We start from the raw sequence: 14,299 nt of genomic DNA, 5'->3' as shown, positions 1-14,299 counted from the left end.
AGTCTTATTATTCAATTCGTTGTCTTAGTCTTATTAGTATTACCACTGTCAACATTTTATACATAATAATATTACATTTTTAATCTGTTAATATACATTATTGTTAATGAAGTTGTACATTATTGTTTACAAGCACTTGACTTACTGTACACAATTATTCGAGTACAGTTCATTATTAGACACATTCTGCACATTATACATAATAATATTTCATTATTAATCTGTTAACGTACATTATTTTTCATGAAGTTGTACATTATTGTTCACAAGCACTTAACTTACTATACACAATTATTCCAGTACAGTTCATTAATAAGCACATTCTGTACATTATTCGGTTAATTACATCCATAATATTTTGAGAGTCCATGATCGCATAACTCTATATGCAATATCTGTTCAGTTTGTTGTACGTTATTATTAAAATTCAGTTAACTTGTTCTACATTATTTTATTCCTGTTTGACATTATTAAGCAGTAACATGACATTATTCGGTAATTTAAATCCATTATATGTTTTGAGTTAATGGCATCATACACTAATACCAAAATATGAATATGTTTGCAAGAAGTTCAGCACACTAGATATTGTTCAAAACAGACCAAGCAACAAGTCGGCTATTTTCCCTTCCAACATGAGTTATAAAAAAACAGAGAGTTCAAACTAATATAAATAGCGTACCCAATCATCATCCATATGATCATTCCAGCCCATAATCGTCGACCCACTTATCGAAGTTGAACATTGGCAGCCTCTCTCTCCCCAATGCCTGGTGGCTTGACTTTGGTTGATGCCACCTCTGGAGTTATGTGCACAAGTAAGCAGAGTCTTTGCAAACTTTATTCTGAACATTTCCAAGCTCTTTGTCCCCTTGGCGCTGAACCCGCACTCCCATTCTTTCTCCCTCTCGCCAAAGTAGGCATGCATATGCCGCATGACATAGACCACGGTCTCCATGGTGCAGATGTTGTTCCTCCAGGGCATTGTCACGACATGTGTACTACGTTTTCGGACCTGAGCTGCCATTTTTAGAACTTTGCACTTCACAAGTGCATCTGCCAAGAACGTTTTCTACATCAAAATAATGTACATTTTGTTGAATATAATGCAACGTAACTGAAGACCCACATTACGTACCAGAATGGAGGGTGTCTTCCCATACTTTTCGCTGAATGAGCCTTGGGATTCAGCCAAACTATGGTCGATGATGTTCATTTTACCATCAGGCAGATCGAAACAGACCACGTATTGTTGGCTCGTACCCCAAATTGGGAAGAATAACTGCACAATGAAAGGTACATTACATGACACATTATTGTGTACATTATTAATGAATATTTGATACATTATTATAATATCACTCACCATGTTATATTTCTCCCATTGAAAGCTACCCGTTCCAAGCGCTTCCTCGAATAGTAGAGTCCAGAATGACTCGAACTGCCGTTGATCTGTCCATTCAGGAGGTGTGTCAACAGTTTATTTGGCTAACTAGTTAATTATTTGTAATTAGAACAGTAATTTGTAAATGACAGTATAACATTTTTCACTTACGCATAGATTTGTTGAGAAGAACAACCTGGAAATAGTCTCTAGTGCTTTGCGCATTTCCATGTTATTCAGGTACGAGCCCCAAGTATCTATAATAGCGGGGCTCACTGCCTTGAATGACGCTAAAGACTGGAACTCAATCTGCACAGTTTTCCTAAAGTTGTCTTGGTAGACAACAGAATCTCTGAACAACATTAAACTGTTAAACAAAAATAACCAATGTGCCAACAATAACAACATCAAAATTACAAAACTTACTTATTTGTTTCAGTTGTGCTAAGAACCCAGTAGTAGACCTCCTTGTCAACATTGTTGGGCTTGGCTGTTAGTCTAATCGCCCCCTCGTTGAATGGAGACTGGGCAGCCAGACTGGCTTTCTTCAATCGAGATGTTGCAAGATTCGTAGCCTCCAGCACGAATGGAAGATATGGTTAACACAAGTGAGCAACATCCATACATGGAAAAATTGACATATCCAGTACTTTAATATTTGAATGAAATAAACTATTCCATACCACATCTCCAGCCTCATCCTGTTGGATCTGTTTGCCTTTCCCTTTTCCTTGAGCAACCACATTTGGAATGACCAACTCTTTTCCAATCCCACCCTTTCCATCTACATCTTTAGATGGTTGTGTTGTTTTCACAACACCAATCTCAATACCCTTCCCCTTAGCTGAAGCAGGTTTCTGATTGATAAAAACAAAAACCAAATAATGGAGGTAACAACCAAAATAATGTACCAATACAAACATATAATGTAGTTATGCAACCACCTTTGGAATGGCAAGTTGTTTTCCCTTCCCTCCCTTAGGAGCTCCCTCCTTAATGGGCTGTGTTGTTTTGTCAGCTTGAATCTCACCGCGTTCCCCCTTAGCCGAGGCATGTATCTGAGTTTTAAAAAAATTAATTTAGGAGACAACCTATATAATGTAGTCAGGCAGACATATAATGTAATAATAAATACAGTGGCAATAATGTACCAATACTAGTATATAAAGCAAGTAATGTTTAAGATGTAAATACCTTGACACTCTTATCCACCGCTGCACTCTTTTTTGGTGGCTTTCTCTGTTTGGGTTTTACTCTTAGATCCGGTACCAGCATTGCACCACCTCCATCTTCAACTCTTGTCTCAGACGCTTGTACACAATTGCACCACAATTGAAAACATATTAATAATGTACAAAAGTAAGAGCACCAAATTGTTTAGTTTGTTAATGGATACCCAGTCTTGCTCAGCACTTCCCCACCAGCTGCCATATCTGATGATGTCCCAGTTGCACCGACTGAAGTATGCATTTCAGATGGGACTTTAAGTCCGGCTACACCATCATCCTTTGATATGATATCGGGGATATCATAACCTCTTGGCTCGTGCATTGGAATGTCTCCTGGTTGATCATCAACTCCCGGTTGACCAACAACTGGGCATCATGTGCTCTCTCATCATTGTTGTTTTCCTCTCCACCACCACTACCCTCTGCCCCATGTGTTTGTTGTGTAGCAAAGGGGTCAAGACAATCGAACCTATCCAACACAAACGATGGCCTAGCGAAGCTGCTATTAATCATCTTCTTCTTGTCGTATGCCACCATCATCTTCTCCATCTCTTCAATCCATTCCGGGTTGTACTATTCTTCGTCATCCCTTGTCTGCGTCAATTTTGTTACAATTTCATCATCTTCCACTACATTCTCATCCTCCAATCCCAACAATTTATTTCCTATCTGACTGCCTACTCGGAAGCACTCATCATCTAGCAACTCAACAAGTATTCTTTTGAAATCATCTACCCACGTCAAAATTGCGTGGGCCATGAGCGAGCTTGAAGCAATAAATTGATCTCTGATTCGCTTCGCGCTATACCTACTGGGCGCTCCTCCTTCTCCCATGTTCAACGATTCCAACCTCCTTACTTCCTCCTCCTGAAGAAACTTCTCCTTGTCAATTCGGGCCTCCAACCTCCCTGTTCCGTACTGGTCACGCTCTGTGTCCTCCCTTTGCTTGAGGGTCTCCGCCATCCAATCGTTTATTATCGACGAGAAACGGATGACTCGCCTCCGTTAGTGAACCATCGGTCCACATACGCACACTGACAATAACCACATAATGTAACAGGTCAATAATGTATCTTAGTATGTACATAATGCATGAGTAATAGCGGTATAATGCAAGAGATCAACAACAGTAATTATTATTGCAATTGAAACATAATAGATAATTCAAGGAAACATATCAATAATGTACCAAAAGCAATTACATTTTCCATGCAAATCAGTAATGTACCATCAAGTTCATGTAATGCATAAATTATAGTTGTAACAAGATTGACAGAACTATATAATGAAGCAAATAAGGTGCAATAATGTACCAATCTACATATATAACGCATTTGTTACAGCAGACACAACATTGCATATTGTATCATGTAAGTAATGTATGTAAATAGGCATATAATGCAGTTATTATTTCACTTACCAATAAAAAGTGGATAGGCCCGATGAAAGACACACGTTGACTGTTTGCCCAACTAGGATACGTGACCTCAAGAACGAATAAGACGTAACCGCACCAATTCAAGTTCCTAGTCTCATCAACATCGTCGATGAAATGCAGAATCTTTGGCTTGCAATTGTCGTCGGCCGGAGTCTCTATAACGGCATTTTCAAGCATGAACATGAAGAGTTTCTTGAAATCTGGCCCCCCATCAACGTCCTGCATCATCATCTGCGCAATATCTTTAGGGTCATTTTGAACCATCCCTTATGACACCGTGCTGCAGCATAGTCATTGAACTCGAAGTTGCTTTGTTTGTCGATTGGGCGTGAAATGGGTGTTGGACCTCTTGGAAAGCCTAACGTCAGATGCACGTCCTCCTCATCCAGGGTTTGGCTCTCACCACCCGATAATGGAATCTGGCACCGAGCTAGATTAAATGTGTTTAGAACCCAATAGGCTAGATATCCTAGAATTTTCTTTATATTGAAATGGATGATAGCTCTGAAACCCAGTTCTCGAACGGCTTCCTTCTGCCGTGGAGTTAGGCTTTTTAACCAGTTCAAAAACTCGGTTGGGGTCCGTCGACAATAGAGATGTTCGACTTTCTTCCCCCTCGGTTTCCTTTGCTCTGCCTCTTCATAAACGGTACTCGTCTCGGCCCTTGGCTTAGCCAATCTCTCCCGGAACTTTTGCGCAATCGCAATTGGAATAACATCATCGACCGCTTCGTCAATGTCCAATCTAGGCAGCTTCGCTGCTGTCCAACATACGACATCAGAACATGATTATAATCGAAGGTATCAATAATGTATCGCATTTATATTAGATAATGCATTATACTTGATAAATAATGTACGCAAAGCAATCAAATAATGCACAAATGAATATAACATTCACCCATTTACAACCTTTCTAATAAACCGACTAATATAGCTTAAACCAAATTCATAATGCACACCACTGCTTACAATAATATACAACTACTCCATGAATTCTAAAGGCAAACGCAATAGATTGCTCACCTGCGGCCTGGGTTGGTTGGCTTTTGAAGGTCGGCCTCTTTTCGTCATACTGGATCTGTGAGACGAACCAAAAATCAAAACCCGATAACATTTCCTCTACATAATCGCCCAAAACACAATTGTAAACTAGTAATTAACTGCAAACTTCAATAATGGACAGAACCCTAATAAAAATGAACAAGATTTTATGATTTATGAAAATATCGACCAAAACGAGTTTGAAAACCGTGATTTTGTTTGGGAGAAATTATTGAATCGACGACTAGGTGGTGTGTCGGCGGTGAAAATCGACGATTAACAGTGGATATTACCAAAAAATTAAGCATTTAAACCCTACTTTGTCGTCGCCTTGAACTATATGGTCGCGCGCGAAGGGAGTGAAGTTTCGACTGTGAAACGGCGCGGGAGGTTGATTTAATGGGAAAAATCGACGCTTTTGTTGATTTCCGGTGGCTTGTAGTGGCGGCTAGGGTTTGGAAATTGGAGGGAATTAGGGTAGACAGAATTCAGTCGTGGATTGAGGAGTGAGTCGGTTGGAGTGAGAGAGAGAGTGAGTAGATGGAAGGTCTATGAAAGTCCCGCTTAATTCTCACTCCTTCTGTTTTGAAGCGTGTGTGAATCACTGTTGTTTTACAATTATACTCATATAATGTATAGATTATGCCTAATAATGCAACACTGATTCATTTGAAAAAGTTTCATCTAGTCCGTCCATCCACCTAATCTAATGGTTGATATTAAGTAGGAACATAACACTAAGGGGGCAATAGAACCTTAATGTTCCCCTATATATATATATATATATATATATATATATATATATATATATATATATATATACACACACAAAGTGCTCTTGATTTTTTATCCATTGAAGGAATCATTGAAGGCTCAGGTCAATGAGAGGAATAAAGATTAAAGGTGGATTCAACCTCTTCTTCAACACAAGAAAAGCACGTATTGAGATTGGTGATTTTATCTTCACTTTATAATATTTTGTTATGGTTTAATTAATGGAAATCTAGAGTTAGATTTCATTATCAAAATCGTTAAAGTTGAGATATGGCTAACATTCTTATCTTATTATCAATTATGTTTGTGGTAATTTGATTGCATGTGTGAAGATGTCCAAAAATAGATTATTTGCATTGAATATGAAACGTGGTATGTTGAAGTGTATCGAAGCTATTGTTAAAGGTGAATATGAAACATGTGTTAGGACTCAATCCTAATAGCGGCCGCAGAGAGGGTTCTCGACGATCAACAAACACTTCCGACGGCTAGTAGGGCTCATCGACTTCACAAATTCTCAGCTTGCGGGAACTTCCCATCAAACAACCAAAATCACGATGGACACAGAAAGTTAGGGAAAATATGTCATAAATTGTCATCAAATAATAATATATGCCCTATTTATAAGATTAAGGACTCTAGGGCTGGTTCGACCACCTGGTCAGCTGGGAAAGAATAACCAACAAAGAAAATCCGAACTTATAAACCGCCTGACTCAATAATCATTCATCATTTTACACCTCCATCTACACCTCAACTGATGTTGTTGTGAAAGAAATAATCAAATGAGTCTTGATACGGCGAGAAGTATGATCAAATGGAAAGACTTACCTCGAGCATTTTGGGCTGAAGCTATAGCAACAGCAACGTACCTCTTGAATCGATGTCCTACCAAGAGTGTTCGTAACATGATACCTGAAGAAGTATGGAGTTCGTTTAAGCCAAGTCTATCACACTTGGGAGTTTTTGGCTACATTGCTTATGCCAAAATTCATGAAGCTAGAAGAATCAAGCTTGATGACAAATGAGAAAAATGAATCTTTGTGCAATATGGTGATCAAGTAATGGGTTATAATTTGTACAAACCACTCACGAAGATTCTGATCATAAGTCGTGTTGTGGTGTTTGAAGGAGATCAAAGATGAAGCTGAGAGGATAAGAAAGCTGAAAGCAAGAAGATGCACGTGAAATCGAAGAACCAAGAACCAAAATCACCTGCTTCATCTATAGGTCCAGGTGAAAGGATAAGAACAATGCACAATCTGAGTGATATGCAAGGAACTACGAAAGTGTTGATGAATCTGGAGAGGACAATGTGAATCTTATTTGTTTCTATATGGATGTTGATCCCGTGGCTTATGCAGATGCTGTACAATATGGCAAATGGAAGATTGCAATTTGATGAAGAAATTAATGCAATTAAGAAAAATGATATTTGGTCGTTGACAACACTACCAGTAGACCAAAAAGCAACTAGTGTAAGAAATTTATCTCACTAGCCGACGAACACAATTGAAATATCTATCAGCTTGATGTGAAGTTGGCCTTTTTAAATGGTTTTCTTGAAGGATAAATTCACGTGGTGCAACGTGAAGGTTGAGTGAACTATGGAGAATCAATGAATATTTTTTGAAGAATGGTTTTGTGAAGTGCCCTTATGAAAATGCTTTATAACCGAAGAAAAAAAAACGGTCCTATCACTTGTAAAATTTCGATGACTTGAACATTTTACATTGCAGCAATATGAATAACATAAAGAAGGGAAATTTGAATTAATTGTAGGAATTATAATATCAAATGCGCTTGAGCACAGCCATGATCTGACTAATAGTCCCATGAATACCAGCAGAATTTAGAATCGCAGCAAATTGGAGTTTGTGTTGCATTGCCCTCACGAAGAGTTGGTTAACAACCACAGCTCCAAAATGATTGGCCATGCATCCTTCAAATATTGCTCTAATAACCATTATACTATTCTCAAGCTCCACCTTGCCGACGGCGACCTCCCCAAATTCCATTTTCACAATTTCAAAACACCCATTTCTTTCGACCACCCTGCTTAGATCCTTCACGCATGGATATACATTAGGCACGTTGAACGAGTCCACTTGCTCTTGCTCTATAACTCCCTACACGCAATAACAATTATGCTTCGATTTTAATGAATTTTGTGATATTAAAATTTTCAATAATATTTTTTAATGTATTAGAGTCAAACTAAATATATAAATTAAAACGAACAGCGTTTAACTTAAACGTGCTTCAAATGAGAGTTGTGCTTGTATAAGCATAACATTCCTCTTCAATAAATATCTCATTTCAATTTGATTATTTTTAGCAAGTGTGACACACATTCCACTAGCTAATTTTTACTCACATTTATTCTTAAACTAAAATTACCTCCGTTCCATAAAAATAGTCTTCTTTTTCCACTTTGGGGTGTCCCGCAAAATTAGTTACCTTCTACTTTTGGCAAGTTTTGTCTCTCTTATAAGGTGAGTCTCATTTCCCACTAAAAATGCTCGGATCACTTTTTTTTTCCATTTTCTCATATTTTACCAATTTTTTGTGTCAAAACTCGGTGTTGTCCCCAAAGTCTTTACTTTTAAGAAACGGAGGAGGAAGTATATAAAAGTAGGGCTCGCATTCAATTAACATACCTCCTTGACCATGTCCGAGAGGATGGACTCAATGAAACGAAAGGCTACGCCTCCGCTGTACGTGACAGCTCCATCGGGGACGCCAGGCACCACGATGACCATCACCCCGCCGGGCGCAATCTCCCGAGCTCTAGCTCCAACGAAGGCCTCCATGTCTCGCTGGAACTGATCCGCATAGGCTTCGAGAACCGCCTCGGATGAGTCGTCCGAGTAGTGAATCCGACCCGCGTTCCACGCCCGGGAGTCTTTCCGCTGCAGCTCCTCCGGCACCCTAGACAGCCAGTTGATCGCGTATGACGAATACGCCACGTGGACGGAGGAGCAAGGGAAGAGACGGCCGTAGAAAGATCCTGGTACGGCGGAGGCGAAGTAGCTTCTCGGCTGAGGGAGGGCGGCGAAGAGGGTGTTGAAGTCGTTGCCGATTTGGTCGTTGAACAACACTTGGAACTCGAGACCGTCTAAGCCTTGCCGGCGGCACTTGTGTTCCACTGTTTCGAGTAGGCTTTCCATGGCGGAGACAGTGTTGGGTCCCACCGAACACCCTAAATCGGCTATGGTGAGAGTGGTCGAATCACCTAACACCTTTTCTATGTCAAAATTCTCCATTATTGCCTCTTTTATTGTATCTTTTACGCTACTTGCTGCATCTCTCTGTGATCATATACAGTCACCGGAATATGATTAGCTGATAATTATTTTAAACTGATAACTGAGAGCAACCTACGTTATGGATATTAACACGAAGACACTTGTATGTCAAATAAATGTATTAGACATATACGTATGTCTTCTGTTCAACACTACATTTGGTTGTCATACAAATGTCTTCATGTTGACATCTATAACTGTTGAGTACAAGCCAATCGCACATCAGGAGTATGTGGGAAGTTGGAAGGTGTATATAATTTCTATCCAATCCCTATCAGTTTGAGGCCTTTTGGGAGTGACCCAAAAATAAATCCGTGCGGGCTTGACCCAAAGCGGACAATATCAAACGTTTGTTGCAGTCGACAATCCAAACAATAACGTAGATGTTGACATAGTTATCAGTTATGAATTTAAGATAGTTATCAACCTAACATGACCCTACCGTCACCGATTCTAATTATGAATTATATGTTGAATGAAAATACGAATAAAATGAGTTTAGTTATAGCTAGAGAGATTCATAAGAAAAGAAGACCTGCACGGTTGAATTCTTGGTGTAGCTAAACGTCCCATCCCCTGCATTCATCGGAGATGACTCTCTCATTTCTTCAAATCGTTATGTTCTGATGAAGATTGATCTAGGTGTTATTTATTTATTGATCTGTTTTTGGGACCAGTGCACCAATTATTCAAATCTTATAGATGAAGATTTGAAAATGCTTCTTATTGTTGTTTGAAACAGTCGGGCATTGTTTTTTAATTTGGGTAGGTCACCAACTACAGATAAAATACTATCCATTATTTTGGTGGACCATTCTTAAACTAAAGCACTTGCGATATTATACATGATATTTAACCAAACGCGTATTAAACTAAATCACTTGCGGTATTATACATGATAGATAAAATACTATCCATTATTTTGGTTGACCATTATTAAACTAAAGCACTTGCGATATTATACATGATATTTAACCAAACGCGTTTTATAAGGGAGGATGTTGATTTAATAAACTCAATTACTTCAATGTTAAGGAATTCGATTGTGGAGTGATGAAGTAGTGCATTGTGGTTTAATAATTAAATTGAATAATTATGTAAAGCTCTATGTGATAATTAACCAAAACAACAAGGAATATAAAGTATAAACTATAAAGCAGAAGTACCTTGATTTATATTGAATGGAAAGATGGAATTGCTTTACAGATTATGAGTCTTCCAACCGATCAAAGACGATAACCTTATTTGTATTTAATTCAAAATATAAGATCCTTTTATTTTCTATTCGTTCCCTTAACAAATAGAAAATATGATATGGTATCTACATTTATTTCTACAATAAAGTAAATACACTTTAGCCAAATTTTAATATTTATTGGATCACTTTATTTCGTCTACTGAAATATAGTCATACACATTAAATTAATCATGGGGAAACCCAAATATCCAACAAATATGCTATCACGCAGTGTATTCCTGAACTTTTCATTAACCATATCAGCATAGAACTAAAGAACTAGTCACCATATTTTTCGTGATTAAATTCATCAGTAATCACATATGCAAATACAATAAACTAAAACCAAATCATACCGGTAATGGATAAAACATACTCCCTTTTGTCCCTTAAAAATATGTGCATTTTTCATTTTCGTCTATCCCATAAAGATATGGGCATTTTCATTTATGAAAAGTTGTCCACATCTCATTACCTATATACATCAATTTATTTACAACGTTTATCACTATGGAACACCATTACAACTCATTAAACACTAATAATAATTTGGATCCTACTATACACTAACACTACTTTAACTATCATTTTCCTCATCTATCTTACGTTATCAATTATGCATTAATCCCAATTGCAGATTCGATTAATTTGGGAACAAGATTGCAGATTGAGGAGCTGCAAGCGTGTGTAGCGAGTGAATGAGCGAAGGATTGATTCTGCCGACCTCACAGTAGGTAGAGTCCTCCCAAAAATACCTCTTGCCACATAATCAATGAACCTCACAGCCCTCCAACAGCCCTCCCAGCCTCTCACAGCCCTCCAATTAATTCATTTTAATTGTTGGTGTTTATCAAATATTAAAGAGTAAAGGTTATTTTTTGTCCTAAACATATGACTAAAATACGAATTTGGTTCAAAACATTCATTTTTTGAAAAACAGGTCCATAACAAATGAAATCCTTGTCGGAGTGGTCTTTTTTTATTGGTCTCGTCAAAAAGCTAACGGTCATGCCACTGTGCAATTAGGGTTTAGCGTTGACCGTTAGTTTTTTTACGGAACCGTAAAAAATGACTATTTCGGCGACATTTTCATTTGTTATGGACATGTTTTCCCAAAAGTGAATGTTTTAGACCAAATTCGTATTTTGATCATATGTTTAGGACCTTCATTAAAAAAACATCTTTGATTCGCCATTGTTCGGGGAACCGCTATTGTGATTCATTATATCTAGAGGGAAAATTTATACTCGAGAGAATGAGAGGTGTGAATAAAATGAAGTGAAATGAGTTGTATACATAGAGTTGAAATTTTAAAAAAAAGAATCAAATTAGCTGATGGTGCCTACTCGGCGGTCGGACGACGCGCAATAGGCGTCGAGCGAGCGCCCCTCGCCCCTTCCCTGCCAGCCGAACGCCGTACCGCGGCCCTTCGCCTGCAATAGGCGTCGGTGAGGGCACTATCCGTACAGCGGCTAGACGACGCCCCTATTGGGATTTTTCTTAAGCTTCTACCAACTTTCTTATTTTTTTAAAAAAAAATCTTATTTTTCCATATACTCCCTCCGTCCATTTGTAGTATGGGTGTTTCTTTTCGGCACATGATTTAAGAAAAATTGTACTCCCTATGTCTCAACTAAGTTGAGTTGTATTCCTTTTTGGGATCTCCCAACTAAGTTGAATAATTTCCTTTTATGATAAAAACATAAAATATCTAATCAGTGTTACTTTATTCAGTCACCTACTTTACTCAACTCTATCTTCCTACTTTCATTACAATTTCTTAATCTCTGTGACCAAGTTTTGACTCAACATAGGTTGGACGGATGGAATATTAAGTGGGTTAAGTAAATTAATAATAACGTAGGAAAGGAAAAATGTAGAGAGATGAACGGAAAATAAAGTAAAAGAAGTAAAAAAAATGAGAGAATAGAGATTGTTGTTTTTTGCAAAAAAATGAAATAATTCAACTACACTAAAACAATCCAAAAAGAAAACTCAGCTGCAGGGACGAATGAAGCACTATTTTATAAACTAATATATAAGAGCACTAGCAATGGTGACCTTATCTCCGGAGCCCATCTCAGAGCCTATCTCCATTTTTTCTGCCACGTCAGCAGACTCATCTTAGAGCCTATCTCCCTGCAATGAGAGCCTATCTCAGAGCCTATCTCATTTCCGCATCAACACTTTTTTATATTTTACTCTTAATTGTTAGTCTGAAATAAAATGATATAAAATAGCAAGAAAAATAAATTAAAGACAACTCAATAAAATACAAATTTCATTAAAAAGAAAATATCCTACATTTACAAAAAATACAAAAAAAACTAAAAATATTAATAAAAATATTAAAAATATTGTGACTAGAGAGAAGTAAAATGTAGAGTGAGATAAAAGAAAATGGGATTATATGTGAATAATGGTGGGGAATGGTTATATATAGAGTATAAAAATGAATTAAAAAAAAAAAGAGAGAATCGGCCTAGCCGATACATCGGCTAATGCGTGGAGGCTGAAAAGAGTTGCCATCGGCTCCCTCTCCACAATGGGAGCCGATGGGGGGCGGATCGATCGGCCCTTGCAATCGGGCCACATTGCTATTTGCTCTAAAAGTTCCTATCAATCATTTAAAGCACCTAATTAAACTATACTTACAACAAAGCGATCCAAAGAGAAATCATATAATTTTGATACATGTGATGTTTATATGTTACATATATTTTGAGAAACATAGTTGGCTATAGTACATCAAATAACTATATTAGCAAGAGACATAATTTCTCTTAAGAAGAGCAAAAAGCTGAGAACCGATTTGAATCCCAGCGGAATACAACATCTGAGCAAACAAGGCTTTGTGCTCAACTGCTCTATTGAAAAGCTCTTCCACAATGTGAGGTCCCAAGTGATTTGCCATTGTTGATTCTGCCAAAGCTCTAAGATGCATTACTGCACTCTCTATGTCAATTGGGGCTTCCTGGTCGGACCTTGCGTTCCTTATTTCCATTTCTGAACCATCCATTCTTCTCCATAGCTTTCCTCATTTGCTTCACACTTGGATATACATGAGGAACGTTCAATGTGTCCACTTTGTCTTGGCTTAACATACCCTGTTTTCCAAACATATGGATTATTTATAAGGTGTTAGTCTATGCATTACTAGCAAATATATCTCATGTTTTGAGTATCCATTGACACAACTTATAGATATAAGTTGATTTTTACTAGTGATATTGAATTTTACATGACTTTCTCAATTCTTGAAAGTTGATAAACAATGTACTCTTTCTTCTCTCATTAATTGTCCACTTTTGACTTGACCCAAGTTTTAATAAATATAAGAGAAAATGGATTGAAAAAATTAGTGGAATATGAGCTCCGCCTTTATATACTACATCCGTCCCCTTAAAAATAGAGATTATTTCCATTTTGGTCCCTCTTTCAAATAGAAACTTTCAAAACTTTCTATTTTAAGAAGTGGGCATAACAATCCACTAACACTATTTTTTCTCTTTATCTCTCTTACTTTACTCATTTTTTCCCACTCCCAAATCTTATCTCTTATTTTTACTGATTATGCATTAAAATCCATGCTATTTTAAAAGTTTCTATTTTTTAAATAAGGAGGTGATATTTGTTTTAAAATAAAATATAAGTGAACTAATTTAAATGTGAAACGATAATGACAACCAGTTTGACACTTGATGACAACTATCCGAAAAATAAGAGTATTCATAGCCTCAGTGTGAACAAAGTTTGAATTAATCACGATCTCCATATCTAACTTACACAAGCCATTTATTATATGGCTGACTACCGTAGCTGAAATGTGAACTAGAGAATAACCAATTTTTCTTTCTAACAAAGCAATTAACTTACTCCGCCCATT

The 14,299-nt window shown here is 37.4% G+C and overlaps 1 protein-coding gene and 2 long non-coding RNA genes across 3 annotated transcripts; all 3 read right to left on the bottom strand.

Annotated features, from left to right (window-relative positions):
• Window positions 1-2,328: 2,328 nt before the first annotated feature.
• Window positions 2,329-3,610, bottom strand: LOC121750115. Its single transcript, XR_006039816.1, has 3 exons — window positions 2,781-3,610; window positions 2,579-2,694; window positions 2,329-2,442 (listed from the first exon to the last, which is right to left on the bottom strand). It is a non-coding gene; the product is annotated as an uncharacterized LOC121750115 (long non-coding RNA).
• Window positions 3,611-4,071: 461 nt separating this feature from the next.
• On the bottom strand, window positions 4,072-6,774 carry LOC121750116. The gene is made up of 3 exons (XR_006039817.1): window positions 6,700-6,774; window positions 5,077-5,131; window positions 4,072-4,808 (listed from the first exon to the last, which is right to left on the bottom strand). It is a non-coding gene; the product is annotated as an uncharacterized LOC121750116 (long non-coding RNA).
• A 765-nt stretch (window positions 6,775-7,539) lies between these two features.
• On the bottom strand, window positions 7,540-9,872 carry LOC121750114 (loganic acid O-methyltransferase-like). Its single transcript, XM_042144574.1, has 3 exons — window positions 9,712-9,872; window positions 8,529-9,179; window positions 7,540-7,997 (listed from the first exon to the last, which is right to left on the bottom strand). The coding sequence occupies exons 1-3, from the start codon at window positions 9,778-9,780 to the stop codon at window positions 7,662-7,664; spliced, it is 1,056 nt and encodes a 351-aa protein (XP_042000508.1). The 5' UTR covers window positions 9,781-9,872; the 3' UTR covers window positions 7,540-7,661.
• Window positions 9,873-14,299: the final 4,427 nt, after the last annotated feature.

This window comes from Salvia splendens, chromosome 10, assembly GCF_004379255.2.
Source record: "Salvia splendens isolate huo1 chromosome 10, SspV2, whole genome shotgun sequence".
Classification (NCBI taxonomy): Eukaryota; Viridiplantae; Streptophyta; class Magnoliopsida; order Lamiales; family Lamiaceae; genus Salvia; species Salvia splendens.
Note: the sequence above shows the minus strand (reverse complement) of the source record. Positions and strands in the feature narration are given on the sequence as shown.